Source organism: Varanus komodoensis, unplaced genomic scaffold, assembly GCF_004798865.1.
Source record: "Varanus komodoensis strain SLA01 unplaced genomic scaffold, ASM479886v1 scaffold1, whole genome shotgun sequence".
NCBI classification, from domain to species: Eukaryota; Metazoa; Chordata; class Lepidosauria; order Squamata; family Varanidae; genus Varanus; species Varanus komodoensis.
The window spans coordinates 41,465,292-41,488,313 of record NW_025335268.1 but is presented as its reverse complement, the minus strand read 5'-3'; the positions used below and the strand labels follow the sequence as shown (position 1 = coordinate 41,488,313).

The following is a 23,022-nucleotide window of genomic DNA, read 5'->3' as shown; positions in this document are numbered from 1 at the left end:
TTTCACTGAAATCATAAACATGCCATATTGTGCTTTGCTAGGTATCTCTCCAGCCTCAAAATATGTCTTTTTTCAGGTGACTTGAAGGTAGAGTTCTATAGTCCATCGTGAGAGTTTTGTTAAAATGCAGGTCCATGAGAATAGCATTTGGAAACATTCATGGATAAGACCAGGAAAATTTAGGAAAGCATCTGAAGGATTACAGTACTGCTGAAGTAGTTATGTGTCACATCAGACTTGTCTAGAGATGGAACTAGCTGGGAATTCCTAGCCTACTAATATCATTCTTGGGGTTGTGGGCATGCAGAAGGGCCAGGTGCCTTAATTTTGAAAAAGAAAGATGATGGGGCTTAAAGCTGTCTGCAGTCCACTACACGTGTAGATCATTTTACAAGTATATCTCATGCAACGTACACCAAAGTGTCTCAATTGTAGATCCAAGCTATATGTATATGTAGTATTACAATGTAATAACAATCCCCTAACACTTTAAGCAGCCTCTAATATAATAGCATATAATTCCTGTTGGCTTTCCCTAAACATTTCTAATTCTGCTGTGGAAGAAGAAAGCTGAATACAGTAGTCAAGTAGAAGCATATCATTTACCTGTATATAATGTCATTACTGTATTTTGATATAAGTTTTTCTAGTCCCTCTTTGATAGATACAGATGGAAGGGTAAAGGCTGTAAGTGTGCCGAGGCAGAACTATTCTTACAATGCCTTAGGATTGTACTAGATGATTAGGATGATGTTTTCTGCACTGTAGGTCCCCAACCCTTTGGAGCAGATTTTTGGAGAATACAAGGGAGTAAAGGGAGTAACTATCTTTCTGTCAACAGCAGTTAAGTCTTGATCCAAGCCTTAATCTCCAACAGAACTTTGCACTTGGATACTTTCCCTTATAGCTTCTTTTGTTTATGAAATTGGGGGAATTGCCCATGCCTAGCTTTTCAAGTTTAAAAGCTAGCTCAGTTATATTTCTTCTCAGCTGACAGTGTCAGAGTTTATTTATAAAAAAAAACAACAACCCAACCACTTCAACATGATTATATGATGTTCTATTGGTTTGAAAATGAGCTACATGTTGACAGCTATTTTGTTACCTCGTGGCATATGCTGTTATTTGTGTGTTCTTCTGATATGTCATTTTCAAACCTGTCTCTCACTCTTTTTTAAACTCTGGTTTATTATTGTTATGTGTTGACTGAAGAGTGTCGATTAGGTTAATAACCTGTCAAGGTGGGTGTATTATCTTATTGCTTGTGGGAAGAAAACTAATTGAGCTTCATAAATACTATATAGCAGCATGGGACACCAGAGAATATAAATGGGAGAAATCTTTTGCACACTCTATATTGGAACTTGTGTATATCAGGCTGCAGTTTGGAGGTGTGCTTTCTATTTTTATTTCAGCAAGCCCAAAGGATTGGTGGTTGTCATGGAATGCTGTCATTTTTGTCCAAAAGATTGATTACAATGTCAGACTTGGAGGTGAAGCAGAGTTGGCATGTGGCAGCTTGACAAAGACACATTAATTATAGAGAAAAGGAACTGATGAAACAATTCCACCCATTTCTTCAGTTCACTTGCTTGAGCAATCTACATGAAAACACACCACACCACAACAAGTTGTAGTTTGTCAAAAATAGAAGCACAAGCTTCCAAACTCCTTGGGGTCATGCCAGAAGAGAAAAAGGAAGTCCAAGGTTTGCTGCAGTTTGTCCTTGCAGGACTAAACATGGTTTAGCATTACACACAATTTATTTATTTATTATTTTTATTTTATTCCACCAATAGCCTATATCTGGGTTCTCTGTATGGCTCACAATACATAAAACTACACAACATTCTAAAATCAACAACATTAACTCAAAATATTTAAAACCTATTAACAACATAATCCAAATATAAAACATAATATATCAAAATTAAAATGTAAGACATTAGAATAAGACAATTTAAACGAAAATCAAGTAAAACAGACATAGAGTCAATTTAAAACCAGATTACCATTTAAATCAATTCTTAAAATGGCTGGAGAAAAGGGAAGTCTTATTCATAACTGTCAAGCACTGAATAAAGCCACAAAGTGAGCCACTTTTCAAGTGCCTTTCATAGAGTCATTCTGCTACTAATGAGGGTGATTTCTTTATGGCAGCACACCCCTGAAGGCTTGCTCCCCCTTCGGAGCAAAATATAATACAGGGATGAACTAACGTCAAGACCCTTCTGATAGCTGTTAAGATCATGTCCTTGGGTGCATCATCAAAGCAACAAGCTGGTGGCATGGTGCGACTGTTCCATGTGGACAGAATGAGCAGGAAGGAGCTAGTAAAGCAAGCCAATAAGGCTTCCCACTGTCAGAAGTTTGCCTCTCTTGAATGGCTCTGGTTCAATTGATACTAGTGTACTGTTTGTGCTGGTGAACCCTGTTGTCAGAGTAAGAGACTGGCATTGCTAGGTGCTGTAAGATCCAGTTTTTACCCTGGTTCAATGGACTCAAATTGAGCAGGCTCTGGTTCAGTGGACTTTCTCACTAAGCAGGATTCAGGTTTTCCAGAGAGACAGGAAAATGTGCAACATCACGGAAAGTTCTCAGTATACTGGGACTGGCAAGCCAGACAAACTTGTTCCTGGGCTGCTCTGGCAAAGTCGTGGGCTGTGGCTGAGCCTAAGGAATGGTTCTGGCTTCCGCTAAGCTGGCTAGCTCTGTCTCCCCATTATCTGAGGCCTTCTCCCTTAAAGGTCTTTTACCTCAGTCTGCTTCAACACAGAGGTAGCTGCTCTCTTGTGGTCCCTTTCTGGCTACAGTGCTCAAAACCTGCAGAGAGCAATAACTCTTCTGCTGGATACAAAGGAGCTTGTCCTTAGGATCCTCCTCAAGAACTAGATTCTAAGGAGATGGCAAGCTCGTGATGTCCTTCTGAAACTGAGACCTTGCCCTGATCCATTCATTCAGGCAGCTCATAAACTGCCAATGCTCCAGCGTCTTAGGCCATGACAATTAGCTACATTTCCAATGTAGCTATCAAACCTTAGAAATTCATTGTCAATAGCTTATATCATGCTTAATGTATGTTTTGCTGACCTCAAGTGGATCTCTGGAGTGAATTAATTTTTAAATCTAATTTAGCCTGAAACGGATGCCAGAGTTAATGGAGGCTCTTCCTGTGCTTCACCTCAGCGTTCTAGCCTCAGCTATTCCCCAGATCAGGATACCAGTTCACAGTTTAATCAGGCAGGTAAGTTCCCTGGTTTACTACTAAGGCAGTGTTTCAATTGTCATGAATGTGTTTCCAAAGATTTTAGGCTGCAAATGTTACGGGGAATTTAACCCTTTCATATGTAGGCTAAAATAGATATTAATGGATCTTTTTCTTTCTTGGCTCTTTGCTTGTATGCTATTCTGTAGATTATATCAGCTTTCAAGTACGTATTCATGCATGATCTGGGAGAGAACATTTCTAATGCTGCCTTGAGTCCTTTCTTCTAGAATTTGGAAGTCAAAGTATGAATGTCAAAATAAATAAAAGAGCACAAAAGCTACTTACTATGGGACTTTGATTCTTACCTAGGACAGAAGCTGGATTTGTTCTTAAAGACAGGTTTGATTAAATATAAGTAGTTGCTTGATCAAGGTATTAGAACTAAAAATTTTAGCTGAAAGAGTCATTAAATTTTAGATGAACAGCTGTACAATGTGAAGATTCATTCATTTGTTCATTAATTTTTAGCCTGTCACATGCCTCCTCAGAGCCCTCAGGGTGGTTTATGAAAGTTTAATGTAAAACAATAGAATACACTTTATAGAACAACTGAAACAACTAGATGAAATGTTGTAAAGCCAATAACTGAAAGTGTCATTAATGAATTTTTGGCAACTGGAAAATCCCTTAATAGTAAAACTCAGGCCAAATACCTGTCATACTAAAACTATTTTTAACAGGCTTTTAATATAAATACTACACGAGTCCTCTGCTGCTGCAGTGGAAACCTTATAAATTATATTTAGAAACTTAGTTTAGACTTTGTAATTTGATATGTAATATTGGCATTAAAGATCATATATAACCTTTGAACAAGCATATATGTCCCTTTTGATCTTCTTCCCCAGCTTGGGTGTGGGCATTGGGGTAAGTTTCCTCTCTAGCCTCAGCCCTGAAGCCATTGCAGTTGCATCCCTGAGACATTGCAGTCTGTGCAGCAAGTTCTGGGGCAAAGATGAGCTTGTTTCGTCTCCCTTTCTGGCCAGAGTTATCAGGGCAGCTTGTGCTAGGCTGAGAGAACAAAGAACAAACAGTGGCCTTCAGCCTCCCAAACTTTTCAGCCCAGTCTCCTGAAGGCTAGCATTCTTGCATCCAGGAAACCTCCTACTTAGCTGCATGAGGACTGTGCCAGCTTAGGTGGAGGCATTTGTGTGCACCAGGCCGTCATTCTGGCCTCTGCTTCCTTGTCCCTGTCAAACATATGGAGGCACTACCCTTGGCGGAGGGGATCTCCACTTAGTCATGCCCAGTGCTCAGTATGTGGGCACTGAGTGATTCTGCTAAGTACAGTAATTTGAAATGCAAGACCCTGCTTGATAAGATAACTTCACAACCTATTTTTACATCTAGTTGTTTCTTGGCAATTCTCTCCGGTACTATCTCATGCATGATGGTTAAATTTTATAATGCAGAAATTAAATCAGGTATAAATTGATAATTAATATTCCTCTCTTCTCTGGTCATTATCAGTGAGCAATTACTGCTCATCAAATGAGAGATTTCAGTGGCTTTCTCACCTTTTTAACTTTGAAAACATTAAGCTGGCAAGCATGGATGGAAATAGCTTTCAAATTCAATGCTGCTTCTTTAGTAATAAACTGATTGCACATTTTGCTTTCATTAGGTGTAGATGACTTGTTAGTCCCACCCCATGATACTAGCACAGATCTAACAGATGTCATGGAACAAATCAACAGCACATTTCCGGCTTGCCGCAGTAAGTGTTAAGTATATAGAACCAAGAAAAGTGAAGCTGAAATCTGATGCAATCACTTACTGAGATGCAAAATCATTGCAACTCTGTAGACACAGTGAATGGATATAACTGAATATAAAGTGAGCCTAGAATTGAACAGGATGCCATATGATTCAGAATAATGTCATGGTGTAATCAATATGTCACTTTTAAACTTCTGAACAAAGTCTTTTCATTACCTTTCTGGCAAGCGCAGCAAAAGTATATGGCTAAATAACTGATACAGAGAACTAGGAATGGATGAGAAAATCTGATAAGGGAGGGAAAATCTGGTGGGTTTTCTCAACTTGGTCCTGTGGATTCCATTCCATAATCCATAATGCTGACACATGTGAAGCCACTACATGGACTTCTATTTTTAAAATGGAGTTGTTTTTTCTTTCTATTTCTAAATCAGGGAAATTTGAGCAAAATTAGAGCCACCACTCTGCAATTTGCATGGATTTGCATAAAGTGTACATATTTGTGCAAATTGCAGTGCAGGGAAGGATGTAAATTTCACACAAATCAGAAAACAAACTGTCAGAAAATTCAAGTGACCAAAGGCACTGCATATGGATGCTTCCATGCTTTTTATGTTAAATGCTACAACAATCAGGGAAACAATGCGGATTTAATGAGTCTGCTCTGATTTGCATGAATGTATGTGATTCACAATTCACATTCAGCTCCAAATTAGCACAAATATTTCAAGCAATTTCAACAGAAGCAGGAAGTCTACAATCTGACTTGGCTGGATTTTAGCAGTAATGCATCAAAAATCCTTCAAGCTCAAGTGGAATGAGATTTTCAGTGTCACACATCCCCCCACACAGAACACATACTTTTACAGAGGAATAGCTGTGTTTGTCTGTTGAAGCAAAACCAACAAAGAGTCTCATGGCACCTTAAACTCTAACCACTTGTTTATGGCATGAGCTTTAAAATGTTTTTGAGTGTCATGATGCAACAGCATCTACAATATTATTATATTTCTGCATAGCAGCTTGTAAATGTAGATTAGCAAGAAGAAATACACAAATACCAATGGCAAAAGATGGGCCCCCCACATGTTGCAGTAGTCCTGATGAAAAGACAAGGCGTTGCACACTGCCATCCACCCTGCTTCATTCTGTGAAGCCTAAACCGAAATGCTGAGTTACATTGCCTCTGCTCATGTTACTGTTCTCGAAAAGAAGAAGCGTTCCAGTCAATGCATAAACCATAGTACAGCTTCACCAGGGACCAAAGCTTTGCCATCACTGCTTGGGTCTGCCACAAATACCTCTTGACATATCTATATGTCCAAAGCATATGACAGCCTACCTGACCAAGTGGCATTTCACCCCTGGTACAGCTGCTATTTGGTAAGTGGATGGCAGTGTTTAAACACCACGGGTTCATTCAAGAGTGGCTGTGGGACTCTGATGAGATCTTTTGCCACTGTTATTCACTGCAAGGCCTCAGGGCCACTGGGCGATTCACTGCCTCTCTCTCCCCCAGTTTTTATAGCAGCTGCTCACACTTGGCATGGTTGGACTGGTTGCCTTATTGTTTGCTTTTGTGGTTGGCTGGCCGTTAGGGCTCCTGAAGGTGGCTTGGGGGTGAGAAGTCAGAAAACCTGTTGCTCAACAGCTGGATGCTGGTGGAGGGGAATGTAGTAGCAATCAGCTAATTAGCTGTGGCAGGATAGGGGCCCAAAAGTCAAAGAGCAACATGTTTGGATAACTGCACTGATGCCCTGCACAGATGGCAGAGTGACAAATTGAATGCACAGGAACGAGAGAGGACAATTTGGGGCTGGGAGGTTTTGCTGCTCTGAGTAGAACAGAACACTCTCAGTGATGAGGACAAGCTCTGTCTCTGTCCCAGGACCAAGTGAGCCTTTGGGAAATGGGCTGGTGAACTGGCTGGTGAAGACTTGCCTCAAGGCATGAAGGACGGAGTGAGGTGATAGGCCTGAAAAGACCTTCACCAGCCTCCATTGCACAATGTTGCCACTTAATGGGGAGGGGAGGAGAGGGGAGGGGAGGGGATGACCACCATTTGCAAGAAAGCCCCCCAAGTGGCCCTGGTCCCCCCCCCCCAAGACATGGCTCCTAGTTAAAAAAAATAGTGAAGATCTCTCAGCAGATAGGTTTTGACACTGGAAGCATTTTAGAGTAGTTTACAAAACTGGAAAGCATGGTTTCTAATACATGACAAGTAGTTACTAAGTTCTTTGATGCTCTCAAACATGTAGCTCCATCATGGATATGGAAAGAAAGAAGGAGTCAGTGAAAAGGCCACATGCTTATCAGCTCCAGTCTGTATAAAATTGGGGGCAAGGTTGCATCATATTTTATTTTGAATCACAAATTGTTCCTATTAATGGTTTCTTTATTCTTCATTCATGAAGACAGATAACACCAAAACCATTTCATGTTGCTATGTATGTATTTTTTTCTGGTTCTTAGCACAGTGTGATACAGTTCTCTCCTTTCTGGAAAGAGATCATTATGGAGAACTTTGGTGATCCTCCTTTTATATTAGCTTTGTTGACAGCCAGTTAGGACCACCAGCTAAGTTCTGAAGTGTTTGTGGTACAGTAATAACTTTGTATTGCTTCCTTTGGTGTGATCATAAAAGTAAATGCTTTAGCCATTTATAAAAGCTGAGGGTTTTAAGGTGCATAATCCCATGCCATATACTGAGATAAAATCAAACTATATTATGTTGTCCAAATGCTATTAAACTCTATTAAATATACTCACTCTTTATCTCCTATGTACAGTTTCCTCTTTTTTGAAGAACTGCTTCAGAGAAAAGACATTTCACACAAAACTAGAAAACACACTAAAACCTCACAAGACTGAACTGATCCCAGGGGTCTGGTGTTAGTTCAAGGCTGTTGTCCATCCCCCTTTTCTAATTTTGAATTTAAGAATCTAATTCTAAACAAGCACTGCCATTTGACGTCAGCAGACAGAAGCACTGATCACACAATTAAAAATGCTTCACTGCCTTGTCTGCTCTGGTAAAAGACAAACTCATTCAAAATATTTTCATTGTCCTTTTTCTTTGTGACGATTTTTGGAACAAATTAGTTGAGGAAGACTTGCAAGTGATCAAAGCATGGGTGTTCTTTCTCTAATGAGCAATTTTAAATGTGACTTCTGGGCTATGATGGAGCTTGTTTTCCTAGACTCTCATGCCATGGCCCTCTGCACATGACCCAGATCTGCTCTTGAGGGTTCCTTTACCCTCCAGAGTAGGTTTGGAGGATGCACAGGGGAGTGCAATGAGGAGGGAAAATATGCTGTACTAACAACTTGCAATCCACTAGCATAGGACTGGACAAATTTGGAGGATCCGCAGGCCAATTTACCATCTCCAGAACCTACTACAAGCTGCATCCCCCACCCTGCACACCCGGTAATAACCACTGGTGAAATTCAGCAGCAATTTTGCAAGAAAAAGTTGCTTTCCTCCCTTAAACCTCCCTTAATTTATTTAATAAATAAATAAATAAATAAAATAAACCAAGCTTTATGAAAGGTGTGTACCTTGTTTTAATACACACTCATACACCTAAAAATCCCAGAGGAATACAAATGTGCAGTCAGACAAGATCTATAGTCCCAGCATGCTTTGTTTTAAAGAGACGAAGTGGCATTTTTGCTTCTTTGTTCCCATCCCTTCACTGGCAGATAGCCCCTTCTGAATTCAACACCACCCCATGCACACACATTGTGCACAATATCTTCCTCCCAAAGCTATGCTCAGCTTTGAAAGCAGGAAAGGCTTGTAACCTTTCTTCAGGTGAAAGCAAAATTGAGCTTCTGAAACTGAAAGAATATTCACACTGCATTTTCTTAGGGGCAACAGCCTCTGCCTTAATACCAGCTGAATTGTTGCACTATCTTTGACCCTGTTTGTGCTTTTGTACTCCAGCACTCATGATGGCCCGTGAATTTTAGTTCATGTTTTACAGCTGTGATATTATTAAAAATGATGAGAAGCAATGGCCTCCTACATGTACCAGTACAAGAATTTGCCTTGTGGTATTGATCAAAATTATGGAAAATGTGCTGTATAAAAAAAGCTCTGTTTTAATAACTTGCATGGACATTGTTGCCAAAAGTATTTGTCTCATGTTAATTTACTGCATCAGTCACTAGTGTGGCATCTTACAGGATTCCTGAAGCATATAAAAATACTATTTTAAGAGATAATTCGGTTTTGGCTAATTAAGTGCTTGGGACTGTAATTGGGAGAGCACTTGCTTTGCATGTCTCGGGTTCAATCCCCACATTTCTAGATAAGGCTGGGAAAGAATCCTGCATGATCCCTGGAAAGCCAGAACCAATCAGTGCTGACAGTCTTGGGTGAGGTGGACTTTTATAGTCTCAGAATTTATCTGAGCCAACCACCTTAATATTTGCACACCTGCTGCTGCTTCTATCCCATCTCATCCTATTCAGGCAAGCCAATTTCCCCTGTCCTGGAGACAGAGCAGTTTCCTTCAGCATGCCCTTGCATGGGTTTCTGTCCCTCATGGAGGAGAGATCCCTCCCCCAGGATATTGACATGGCACATCTTCTCCCCTTTGGTCATCATTTTCAAGAACAGACATTTAATTGCTAGTGGCTCAGTTGACAGTGGGCAAAGCCCCTGGAGTCAATGTGATCCCCCCAGAGTAGATAAAAGGTAATATTGATTAATGGGACACAATGCTGGCTTCAATTTTAATTTATTGACCAGTCAGCACTGATGCCGAGAGACTGAAACCTTTCTGTCATTATTCCAATACACAAAAAGGGAGAGAAGACTTATCCTTCTAATTGCCATCCAATTAACCTGCTCAATATAGTAAGTAAATTGCATGATAGGCATTTATGTTGGAAAATCTGAGAGTGGCTTGAACAGGAGAATATTATAGTAGAAGTGCAAGCGTGTTTCAGGGCTGGTCATTCTACCATTGATCAATGCCAGATTTTATATCATTCCATTCAGAACTATAGCACAAAGCCAAAGGGCACACTCTGTGCTGTTTTTGTTTTGCACTATTAAGTAAAATTCCCTGGGGTAGACTATGGATGAAACTGTAAGCTTTCTACCCTGGAGCAGAGACTACTTATTCTTAATTATCTATTACATGATGGTAATAATTTAAGAATAAGAATCAACCTGCAGGGACATTTGTCCTCCTTTGTTCTGACCAGGAGGGGAATGAAACAGGGCTATATTTTTAATTTAAATTAACTTAAATTAATTTAACTCTTTGGTTCAGTCAGACCCTGACTTTCACACAGCTAAATTGGCCAATCAATCAATCAATCAACCAACCAATCTCTTCCTTACTGTATGTGGATGATATTGTCATTCTGTCATTTTCAGAGGTAGGACTGATAAGCCCTTCAGATCTTCTCCACATACTGTATTGAGAAGAAGCTCACAATAAGCTACCAGAACTCCTAAATTCCTTGTTTCTTCAAAAAGATTTTTTCAACATAGGTGGTAGATTAGTGGTCCCAGTATAGAATAGGTGTGGTTATATAAGCATTTGGGTGTAACATTGCAAGCATCCAAATTATGGAGAGGACAGTCTGCATGTGTTATTAGAACCATTCACATTGCTGCTGCTGCTGTTATTCTTTAACACTTTCTTTCTAAAAGTAGTCCATACATGCCATCTGCAGTAAAAATTTTCCAGGGCAAGGTAATACCTCACATTATGTATGGGTCACAATTGGGTATATACAAAGATTTTCATCCCAGTATGCAGTCCAAGTTCCCCCAAAACTTTCGTGGGGCCGCACACTGCCTTCCTTATGCCTTGCTCAGAGTGGACTCTGGGATGGTCCTACTTGAAGCCTGTGTTTGGTTTCATGTAATTAGCTACTGGCTTAAACTAAATCTTATCCCTTGGGAAAAGTGCCCTATTTAGTGCTGACAACTTCCCATCTAACTGGATGACAGCTGTTGAGGAGAAATTACAGCAGATTGGATTCTCCCCTCCAGTTCTACTACATCTGGGATTTTGAAGTACTAATAATATGATTAAGCAACGACTCTTAGGATGTAGCTGTATCTGACAGCTGGCAATCATAAAGAACTTTGCTCCCACAGGCCATCTTTATGCTCTTGAAATTCCTAAATATTGTAAAGCCCATTTTACCTTGGCCCATTTTAATGTTCTATCATCAGCACTTTTGGAAGGGAGATCCCACAAACTTTCTATTCTTAAGGTTTCTTCCCTTGCTTAACCGGAATGGTTAAAACAGTTAAACATGTTTTATTATGGTATAAAGACAATTGTTCCAATTTCATTGTGCCATTATTAACAAAATGTCCAGGTAGAAATGCTAAGTTTTACTCTTCCCTTCTTCTCTGAGATGCTACGTGAGTTTACTCTTAAGGTGATAAAATTCTGTGCTGAAGCATGCTCTTTCTGAAATCAGATAGTTAAGCCTTCTTATTAACTGATACTAATAGTCGTTGAAGTTGGTTTTGACTGATCTTGTTATTTCTGCATAATTCATATTTTAACTTGAATTGATATTTGTTGACTAATTTTATACTTCATTTTTATTGGCTGTCCTGTGGCCATTATTAATGTAAACAGAGGTCCACTGAGAAGAGATGGGTACCACACGATGTTGAGGGATGAGAGATGAGAAGAGGTGGTAACTGCTATTTCTATCTCATAGAGTAATCCTGCCATCAGTCTGTCAGGCAATTTCCAATTGCCTGGTACAATTCACTGTCCATCTCAGCCTATTACATAAGGCAAGAAAGCAAACTAGCTAGGATAACTCCTAGCTATCTTTATTTGAGCAGGTATTGTTATTTTTGCTACAGCAACAGTTTAGGAGGCAAGACTGCTTGCTTCTGCTGCTCAGAAAAGTTATAACAACATACATTTTCCCATGTATCTGGCTCTTTTCCACACCCTGTCAGTAGCACAGGTGCCTTTGGTGAAAACTGAGGAGACAAAAATCAGGCTTTTGAATGCTGTACTCCGAAATGACTGATTAGCCCTTTCTCCATTGTCCTTTCACCAATACCTGAGACTTTTCCCCTGCAGTAGGCTTAGGTGGGGATGGACAAACTTTGGGTGCTATAACTTTTTCAAAGAAAAGCACTTTCTGCTCAGGGAGGAGTTCTCAAATTCTCTATCTCAGAGGCCTCTTGAGAAAGCTGGAAATGACTGAAGCCCACAGCCACAAAATGGTGGCTGATGGAAACTTGAGTTTGGCATGATCAGCTAGAAATAAATGAAATGCTTTTATACTGAAACGTAATCCTTCTTTGAAAATTGGAAAATTCTGTCTCTCTGCGATTTCCTTGTAGCGGGGGACTCCTAGTTCAACTTTCTACACCTGAATATAGGCATTGGCTTTGGAGAGATCATTACTCAGCCTCCCCATTCCAGGCAGAATTGGCTGATCCAAAGGCTCTAAGCAGAAAAATCCATTTTATACAGATAGCCTCCTTTTTTCACTCCCACATGTCTCTGAAAGTTTTCTCACTCACCTCCTGTCATTTCATCTTGCCTTCTCCTTTCACACTGAAGTTGCATCTTGTCCCCAACTGCCAGCTTCTTTCATCCCTCCCTCCCGCTGCTTTAACATTTGTTTCTTCCTATAACAGCTTCTCTCTCTTTTCTCCTTTCTCTTCATCTCTATTTTTAAAAAAAAATAGTATTCAAAATTACCCCATTAGCTCTCTAAATAGCTCCTGCTGCCATACTTGCCTATGCAGTGCCCAGGGTGCAGCCACAGCACCAGGTGGCCAAGCAAAGAGTAGGTAACCTACCGCCCTGGGACTCCCCTGAAAGCAGGTCTCAGCCCGCAGTGTGAAATGCTGCACTACAGCCAATCCAGCATGGGAAACAAGGCACTGTTTTTAGCATACATATGAATCACAAAGTGAGACTGCAGAGCTGCTTTGAAACAAGAGAAAGCTATCAGCATGCTCAGGGGAACTCCAGTGTTTGCAGAAGTAGTGGAGAGGAAGCATAACAGCTAAGTAGGTGACTCTGGCAAAGAAGGCTAAACATGCTTAATAGCAATAGGAAAATGAGTGTGTGTGGAGTGGAGAGAATTAATGAAGTATCCTGGAAAGGGCATAGTTGGCTAGAACACTGAACAGTATGGTTTCTTTCTGTGGATAATACAGGATATAAATTTCCTTAAATAAATAAACCCTTTGAAAGGGCATAAAAACTTCTGGGTAGTATCCCAGCAGCAGAGTAAAATGATTTCTCCACAGACTTGGTTTCTTTTCACCAAGGAAGTTGGAATATTGTAGTTCTCTGAGTGGGGCTCAGAATCTCCGATGCAGAGTTCTTAGTTCCTTCATCAAAACATGTTGCCCAGGATTCTTCAGGAACATCAGAAGAGCAGTGCTGGATCAGAGCAAGGTCCACGTAGCCCAGCAGTCTGTTTACCCAAATGGCCAACCAAGCACCTGCAAGAAACTACAAGCAGCACAGGAGTGTGACAGCACCCTGCCTTTTGGAATTGCATTAAATTTAAATTGGTATAAAGCAGAAATAGATTTGTGATGCACACATTGAGACACAAAAATGTGAGTGAAGCAGCTGTCCATCAGGCTTGGGCCTTTGGTTTCCTAAGCAGGATGGAGGCTAACTCAGTGAGAGGTGGCTCAGGCCCAATATGGACAGGGAATGTGGGGGAATGACCCTGTGGGGGCATGCAGGAAGCTCTCAAACCCTGGACTGTGGTGACAACCAAGTCTAGTGGTGGCAACCCAGGATTGCATTGTGGATAGGCTTAGCATGCAGTGAGCCGCATGCAACGGTGAACATTTGCAGGGTGAGTTAAGGACAGAGGATGTGTTGTGATAAGCCTTAATGTTATCAAAAGGCACCTATTTTTAATATATAATTCCTCTTTCACAAAGTAACATGCAGTCCCCAGGAGTAAGCTTGCGATAACTGTGTCTTCCAAAACCTGAAAGTTAATGGAAGCAGAGTCCCTCAGGGAAACCCCTCTATAGTCAAATCTTACGGTCCAAAATAGAAGAGGCTGGAAATGCGTTGTGCAGTGATGATATTAATTGGTCCATGGGACTGCAGCAAAAGGCCCATTGTGTTAGGTAGATGGCATGCCTCTGCCTTTTTTCTGTAGCCAGAAAAGCATTTATTTTTCTCACTCGCATGGATAGAAAATGTAGAAATTAATACTTTTGAGAATTAATCATTCTTTCAGGACACAACTCAAGGTATTTTGTCTCTCTGAGCTATGTGAAATTCTGTCAGTATTCATCATATAGTGATGCTAATGAAAATACGGGTATGTTTTCATTGGACAATTTCTATATTTGAAAACAAAATATGTGAAGGAGACCTGAATAGTGAGATGCATTCTGCACATATTCAAAGAAGTTCTTTTGTTACTTCATAAATTGTTCATGATTTGAGATAAATTGTTCTAGAGAATTTTGGCTATGGGGCGGTATAGCAATGAAAGAAATAATAATAAGAGATTGATTTCAATTGATTTCAGTGTTGCAGACAGAATCAAATATACTCAATCACCACAGGACTCAGTATTTCTGACACCAGGTCTTTCCTTGGTGAGTCTCGCAGGCCCATGAACAAACTTCCTGTCCCTCTTGAGTGTAATCTCTTACAGAGTTAGCTTCCATATTTACTTAGCAAGTTATGCTCCATTTTTACTTAGGGAGGAACTGCCTTTCTGCTTTTACTTAGGGAAGTTTTCCTGTGGCAATCCGTAACACCTCCAATCCCAAAAAAGAACGGTGCAACTTTGACAAGCTGTTGAGTGATTCACATCTGTTGAATAAACAGTTGAATAAACTGTTGATAAACAGTTATGCAACTTTCTTAGACAAGGTGCACATCATGCAAATGGAGACCAGTTTATACAGCAGTATTCTAATCTGATTCCAATCAACATGTGCACTCTCACGAAAGCCACTTCTCTCTCACACACAAGCATGCTTTTGTCAAAGTTCTAAAATACGATGAGCCATTGGCAAAATATGGTCATTGTGCAGCATATTTCCACACTGTCATCTTAATCAAGAGCACAACAGTGAGTTGTCCCTAAATGCACTAGATGACTGAAAGAAAAGTTGTTTAGTCCTGCCTCTTTGCTTTAGTTTTTCATGGTAAACCAAGAGTGGAATGTTGGTGCATGAAATCTGTTTTAATTTCCTGGGGACATTAAAGAAACTAGAGACTTTTAATGAAACTTTTCTGTCAAGCTACAACCTCTGAAGACAATGCATTGTTAAAGTTTTAAACAATACTTTGTTGGGAGACAGGGCTCAAAAGTAATACTGGTTTGAACAAAATACTCTGTAGTCATTTGTTCTGGTTTTTTGAACAACCTTGTACTCTGGGTGTTGCTTTTGGTAAAATTCCAAAGGTAATAACAGCTCACAGGAGATACACCCAAGACTTGCTGCCTGGAGATTGAGCACCACTGCATGTTATGGATGCTGTAGCAACACCTGCATTGTTTTTCAGCAAGCCCATCCAGCATGAATGTAATAAATGTGTTTGCCCATATATTTAAACTCTTGTATGCACATTTGGGAAACCTGCCCAAATCAGATGCCCCAGGCATATGTGTACAGGTGTCTCAAGATGTGTGTCTCTGTGCATCAAGTTTACACTTGATAGGTTTGCTGTGGAGGATACTGGTATTATCCTGAAGCAGCTGCAATATGTAGAGCTACCATTAACTTTACAGTTATCAAGAGGAAAGAGGTTTATCCTTTCATTGGTTGACTTTTGCACTCACTGTATCTTGCAAATGGAGCTACATTGTCTGAAGGTCATTCCATGGGCTTTCCACAGCTGACCCTCACTGGGCAAGGCTAGTATGTGTGTGTTTCCAGTACTTAGTATTGGCTGTCTAGCCCTTCATTCACTTGGAAGCCATCAGATTAAATAGTTCTGCTTGCTTTTTGTACATGTGACTACAGAAGTCAGTGCAGAAACTATGATCAGCTATATCATAGTTGGGTCCTGGTTACCTGAAGGAGCGCTTACGTCCATATATGCCCAGCCGCCCCTTGAGATCAGCAGGAGAGGCCCTCCTCCAGGAGCCCTCAGTGAAGGAAATTAGGAGGGTGGCTACTCGGAGGAGGGCTTTCTCAGCGGTGGCGCCTAAGTTATGGAATGCGCTCCCCAGAGAGGTCCGCCTGGCGCCGTCGTTATTTGTTTTTCGGCGCCAGGCGAAGACCTTTTTATTTATGCAGCATTTTAAATGTTAATGTTATTGAATTTTATTCGGCCAGGGCGGCTTATTTTATTTTACTGTAAATATTTTAATTGTCATTGTTCAATGTATTTTGTATTCAATGTTGTAAGCCGCCCCGAGGCCTTGGCAAGGGGCGGCATAGAAATGTTTTAATAAATAAATAAAATAAATACTTTCGCATAGGCGGATGTATGCAGCTGCTCCTTTCTCCCCATGAGGGTTGAGCAGCTTTATCCACTGAGTCCTACAGAGTTTCCATGTTTGTTGATCAGATGAGGTCTGCAGCAACTCAGCTCTTGATTATCAGCAGTCACCCTGAATTTTCCTGTCTTCACAAATTGATTTTGCACTTTGTGTAATGTAATGCTGTGTTGGAAATCAGTGCATATCAACCAGATGACCTATCCAGAAAGCAATCTTGAGTGGGCACAGAAGAGAGCATCAGGAGGAATGCTCTTTCTCACCCACAGCCCTGCCAGCTCGCTCTGCCCAGGGTGGACATGGGGGTGGGGGAAGGATGTTTGTTTTTCTCTGCCGAGCAGCTATTTTTATTATAGTTCCCCACCCTGGTGAGACAGGATGGAATTCTCCTATTTCAGTTCCAGATTGGTATGAATGAGGGACTCAAATTGGGCACCTCTCTGGAAAATGGAGCAACTTTGTATGCTGTGCATCCAATGCCAACATCACCCACCCACAAAATGCCGCCTGCCAAGGCCTTCCACCTGCTGCCACCAGCAGAACTGCAGGCATTAGGTTTCCACCCAGACCTTCCCACCAAAACAGCCATAGTAACTCACAAAAACTGGATGAACCTTTCTCCACAAGTGAAAGGTAACCACCTCTTAACCCACTGCAGCCATCAACGAAAGGGTTTAAAATTGCTTTGCTAGTGTAATAGTATTCTGCTATATTTCATTTAATATTCTGTGGCTGTTTTTTCTTCTCAGTAATATTTTTCTTCTAATTGTTTTTGTTCACGATCATGACTGTTTCCCTTCTCAAAAATGATGAGGCAGGATGCATATTAAAATAGTGAGGATGTGGTACTGAATGCAGAAACTAGAAGATTTCCTTTCCTTTTGAGTTTCCCCTAGTCCTGTCTTTTGCTCTGTGGGGCTTTTAATTTAAGGAAAGCTTACTTTAATATTCTGTATGTTTTCTGTGCATTCACAAAATTTTATATCATATAATACAAGCAAATGGAATTAAAAATACAATCTGAAACTAATTGAATATAATGATGACAATATGATTAATTTAACAAAACTCCAAAACCAGAAAGTTGTGGTGGTAGATTTAATAGCAGCATATATTATGATCAAAGGTTGTTACCATGCTTAGGATTTAAGAAGATGAGGAAAATACCCTTACAGCACTGTGTAAAATTGCTAGTCAGCTCTTTTTAAGTATTGCACATTTCAGATATGAATTGCTTTCTACATGCAGCACAATTTTATCGTAATCCTTGAGTCTTTGCATTTTATCCCAACTAATCATTTTGTTTTCCTATTTACAGCAAATCTTGCTGGCAGGCCACAGGTAGGATACATTTTAGCAGCTTTTCAGTTGTTTATAACGCAAGTTGAAACTTACAGTGGGCTTTGTAATGAACTACAAATGTCCAGGGTCCGCCCCCCCCCCCTTCACCTTTACAGAATTCCAATTTTATGTCCTGGTCTAGAGGCAAGGAGAGTAGTAGGTTGTCCACCCATTGCTAATCTTAAGGGTGTTGAGCATATGAGAACGAGCCACTCTGACAACACTGTCTCTGTGGTGGCATCATGTGCAGGCAGCACAGAGCAATGCGAGAACAGCTCTCCCACTTTTTTGCTTGCTTTTCAAGGGAACCAGAGTCTGCATGACAGAAATAAGGTGAAAAATAAGGTGAAAAGTAGTTCTCAAAAGAACATGTTAAACACAGAACACTGACACAAACAGCTGATTTATCAGTAATATTACAATAATGATTTCTTTTTCGAATTTTATCTGCAGAAGCTTAGATAGGCAGGAACTAAAGAACACTGACTGTTAATAGCTCCCAGACTCTGTGTTTGAATGTATGAGATGAGCATCACAGCGTTCTTGCTTGCTTGTGAAGCTGGGTTTTCATGCGATTCCTCATTTGTCAGCTTCTTGCATGCTGTAGAAATCAGCCTTGTCGGCCCGTGCTCACTTGTTGCAGGATGTCACCCAAACCAGCTGCACTGGGGCAAGCAACCCTCGCTGCATCTACGGAGTGCTCTGTTGTGTGTGGTTCACAGCCATCAGATTGCATTTCTGCATCACTGCCAGTACGTTGCCACTGTCAATGTGGTGGCAATGTGTGCTTCCAGCTCCCTGGCAGGGCAGGGATTGCTTGCTGCGTGGAGCTGTTTTTGTAAGAAATCCATGGCAAGTGTGCAGTAGCCTATAATCTACACCTAAACAAACGCAATGGCTGTCTCTTCACCCACAGCTATGCAGTGTGGAGAGCGCACAGGAGATTGATAGTTGCTTATCACAGCAGATATGATCCTAAACCATGCTTATGGTTTGTTTAGCTTCAACCAAGTTTCCAAGCAGACAGTCAAACTAATTTGATTGTCAAGCTTAGTCCTGCCCCATGAGGGCATGGATAATGTTGCATCGGTGAGACCTAAAGAGGTTGGGCATGTATAGCCATCCTTTTTTAAGGTAAGGAAAGCAAGTCGTGGTTAAGCACTGACTCCACAGGGCCAATGTCGTGAATAGGCTCCCGTAAGATCTGCCACACACGTTGTGCTGCCTTGCTGTTGCTTTCAACCATGGCAGTTCTGCCAGAATTTAACTCCCAAGTATTTCTATTGAATGCAAGTCTCTGCCTGCAGATATTATGTCAGTAATAATGCTGAACATTCTTTTCTCCTAAACTGCAGGCAATGTGAAGTTTTATTTGGAAGACCACCTATTCTTCCTGCCATCCAGTAGAGGCCCTTTTCTACAAATGCCAGTATCAAGTTCCCGTAATTATATGGCTGCATGGGACCGTGTACTATACTGTTTAGCTCTGTGTGTTCTTATTTCCAATGAGAAAACACTTGAACTACCCAAAGATGAGGATGTTGTGATTTTATAATATTGTGTGTGTTTCCCCTCCTCATTCCCTCTCTATGCAAATGTAAATTAACAGACTGTGGAGTATTTGGAAATGGTTATACATATGTCATTGATTTATATAATATGCAGTATCAAGAAAGGGGGTGAGGGTTTAATATCCATTCTTTTTTGATATTGCTTAAGTGAATTGCATACAGAGTTTGGGGTAAAGTGTTACATTTATACATTCCTTTTAGCTTTTTGCATTTACCATTTCAAGTACCTTCTTTTCTGACTCTCATGCACAGGCTATTTCTACATAGCCTAATAGTTTCAAAACGTGAACAGCATATAAAATTCTCATAACCCTCACAGTTAGTATTTGACAAATACCATTTCTGGCTGCCTGTAAGCACATAAGACTCTATTTTGCCCCAGCTAACCTCATTCAACTGCAGTAAATGCTGGCACTAAAATAGCATTTTAATGGATTCTTTCTCCCAACTGAATACGGACTAATCGTTTCCTCCAGACTTTGTTTTGACTTTAAAATGTGAGGTAAACTGCATTTTGACTTCATACAGTCATTCTGGATATATGTGATTTTAGTTTTCTGCAGGGGAAACATTATGACCTAATTGTGCCAAAATCTGTCAAGTCATTTGTGTGAAGCACCAGTGCAAAAGTTAAGGTCCAAACATGAAATTATTGCATTCTCCTTTCTTAAACCTTAATAAATGAACAAACTCCGAACACTAGTGCAGAAAAGCATTCTTTTATGTCAAAACAATTAGCTGAATAATATCAGCCAGTTTCATCATGTACATCATCTTAAAGTGTTAGTGTACATGTTTTAAAGGGAGAGAAAACAGAGATTTGCCCTGTCATCGTTCCTTCACTGTTGCATTTGAGGATCTGCATGGGAATTCACCGCCATGGGTCAGTACGTTGCATGTGTGCAATCAGCAACGAGGGAGCCAAATGGCTTTGGGAAATTCCATTCTGTGATTTTCTGAATAGTTTTGTCCCGTAGTGAAGCCTGCTGTTGTATTTTACCAGGTGATGCCCATCAGAAGAGCTGATATCCAAAATAACTCTGTAGTCAGAGCCATAATCCCAGGGTGATACTTAGTTTCCTGATGCCGATCTCATTTCAATCATCAGTTTACTCATTTTTCACCTCTAAAGCATGGCCGGTAATAGTTTGAGCTGTGCTCAGAGGTATTATGAGGCTCAGATTAGGTTATGTATGTTACATATTCTGATGATTCCAAGTGCTATCTAAATGAAAAGTATTATTTTTTGAGTGGGGAGGGGGGAGTTGCCAAAAGCAGGAAACAGAAAAGCAGATTAATATGTGGATTTTTCATCTAGAAGGAAATATATTTTGGTATAATATTTTGAGAAGGAAAAAAAGTTTTGCAGAAAAGGAAAGCCATGACCACCTTTCTACCTCAAACCCATTTTTGAATATTTAATTTTGGAAACAGCTTAATGTCCTGGTTTTTGCAATGTCCTATTCTTTTGCCAGATCATCAAAGAAAAATAGCCCCCCTTTGAAAAGACTTTAGTAGAAATAATCCCAGTAATGAATATGATGGCTTTTTTGTTGTTGTTCTGACAAAAAGGTTATGTACGAATTGCTTTTCTGCTTGTGTTTGTATGCAAATTCTGTCCTCTACTTTGCTGACAAGTAAAAGCTACTTTCAAACATTACATTGTAACATTCTTCCTCTGAGACACTGATAAATAAAAAGGAATATGTTACAGTAACATCTCAAAAGAAAACGTATGTAGTTCTTTTGAATTTTGGTATTAAACTATCACACTTTCCTTTTCTAATCTGGTTACGTGGGATGACTTTCACTCTGAATAAAATTAATTTTTAAGTGAAGGCTGTTTGATATTCTTCATCCTAGAAGTAAACAAGATCTAAAAGCTTGTTCTCTGTGTGAGAACATTTCAAACTTCAAGGTGCCTTTATGAAAATGAAAGGTGTAGCCAAAAATATAGCTCAGTAAATCAGTGCATATTTTTCTGCCATTTTCTGTCTACAGAAACGCATGCTGCCAGCAATCAGTCTTTGCTGGTGACAGAGCTTAAATTTCAACCACCAATCAGTGAACTTGGCTTAAAGTATACTATTAATATTGAAAAGATTGGTGTGTGTTGCCCTATTCAGTGCAGGGCTGGAAAATGATTTTTAAATTTCACTGGTTTAGATTCAGCAGGCCTTTCATTTCTAATACAATGTTCTGTACTCTGGCAGGAAACCTAATTTATAACCAGTGGGATTTTATTACAACGTTAAACATACTAGATGCTAGGCATAATAATTCGCTGAAGCTGTGGCACTGTTCTGATAACCATTCTTTTGCAGAAGAAGCATTGATTTGATGTAGAAGACAGTAAGACCAGAACTGAATGTCATGGCCAAGAAGACACCACCCTGTGGCTTCATTGTGAGAAAAAAACCTGATTGTTGTTTGGGAGAAGATGCAGGTCTCAGAGCTGGCACAGACTTTAATAATACCCAGCGCTATAAATAACTGCTTATCTGAATAATCTACTCACGTGAATCATGTAACCTCTGGAGCAAAGGCTCATAGAAGATCACAGACTTGGCTTTCATGACTACAAAAATAACACAATGCAGTTCATCTTCTGTGAGCAATAAGGCATTAATTGATATATGGAAAAAAATAATGAAATAATTCAAAAGGCACACTATTGTTTCTGAGAAAGGCATTCCTACTTAATATCTGATTTAGTTTTTATGTGCATTTAACATTACTAATTTACCTAAGAAGAAGCTCATGTCTCCAAGTTCTTGCACTCAGAGGCCAAAACAGCCATTGTTTTAAATTCACACCTAATTTTTATTACTATTTTTAAAGGACACCTGATCCATCTTTTGAAAGTACTGCTGCACTCAGGTCTCAAGCCAGACCAAGTCCCCTGTGTTTACTCTTGAGTAAAAATGATAAACCTAGTTACCAAATGCATATTTAAAGCTATGTCTGTCATTTTTCCCACATTCAAGATTTAAAGCCAACACAAAGGTGGATGCAAAGGTCACAAGGTGAAGATGCGCACAATTCTGTATGCACACAAGAATGTCAAAAGATCTGAAATTTTCCTTCCCAGCAAAACTGCATGCCAAATACATCTGTAGGGAAAGATGTATTTGCAATGGGCATTGACCACTTGTTATTCTTATGGAAAGAGTATTTAGCCATACCTGAAGCCTTGACGTACCCTGGAAAGATTTGTTGACAATAAAGGCACAAACTCTGTACAATAGTTGTGTCACATTGCAGATCCAATAAGTCTTGCAGTTAAGCTGTTAGGACAGCTTTCCCCAACCTTGTGCCTTTCAGACATGTTTGGACTGCAACACTCAGAATTCCCAGTCAATGACCCTGCTGGATGGGAATTATGGTCCAGACACCTCTGAAGGCCACCAGGTTGGGAAAGGCTGTGTTAGGAGATTTAAATCAGAAGCACATGAATATTATGTAAATTTCTATGTCACCTAATAGCCAAAATTTTCTGGTGGTTTACTAAAGTTCCTGAACAGGACCATGATGCAGTAAGAATAACTATTCTTCAGCTCTCCATTCTAATGCATTCCAAAAGAAAATGATTTGACATCTGGTAGTTGTGTGTGTGAATTTACCCTCGTAGGTATCATTTTCGGCATCTAACAGAGTGTGTTT

At 40.1% G+C, this 23,022-nt stretch overlaps 1 protein-coding gene across 1 annotated transcript in view; it reads left to right on the top strand.

Moving 5' to 3' along the window:
- The window catches only part of UTRN (utrophin), a 365,154-nt gene extending 343,957 nt beyond the window's left edge, over positions 1–21,197 (top strand). Inside the window, exons 69-72 of the mRNA XM_044451088.1 lie at positions 3,136–3,244; positions 4,893–4,985; positions 17,766–17,788; positions 19,144–21,197. Coding sequence (XP_044307023.1) covers positions 3,136–3,244; positions 4,893–4,985; positions 17,766–17,788; positions 19,144–19,152 — 234 coding nt within the window. The 3' untranslated portion in view covers positions 19,153–21,197. The remainder of the gene's footprint in view (positions 1–3,135; positions 3,245–4,892; positions 4,986–17,765; positions 17,789–19,143) is intronic.
- The last annotated feature ends 1,825 nt before the right edge of the window (positions 21,198–23,022 follow it).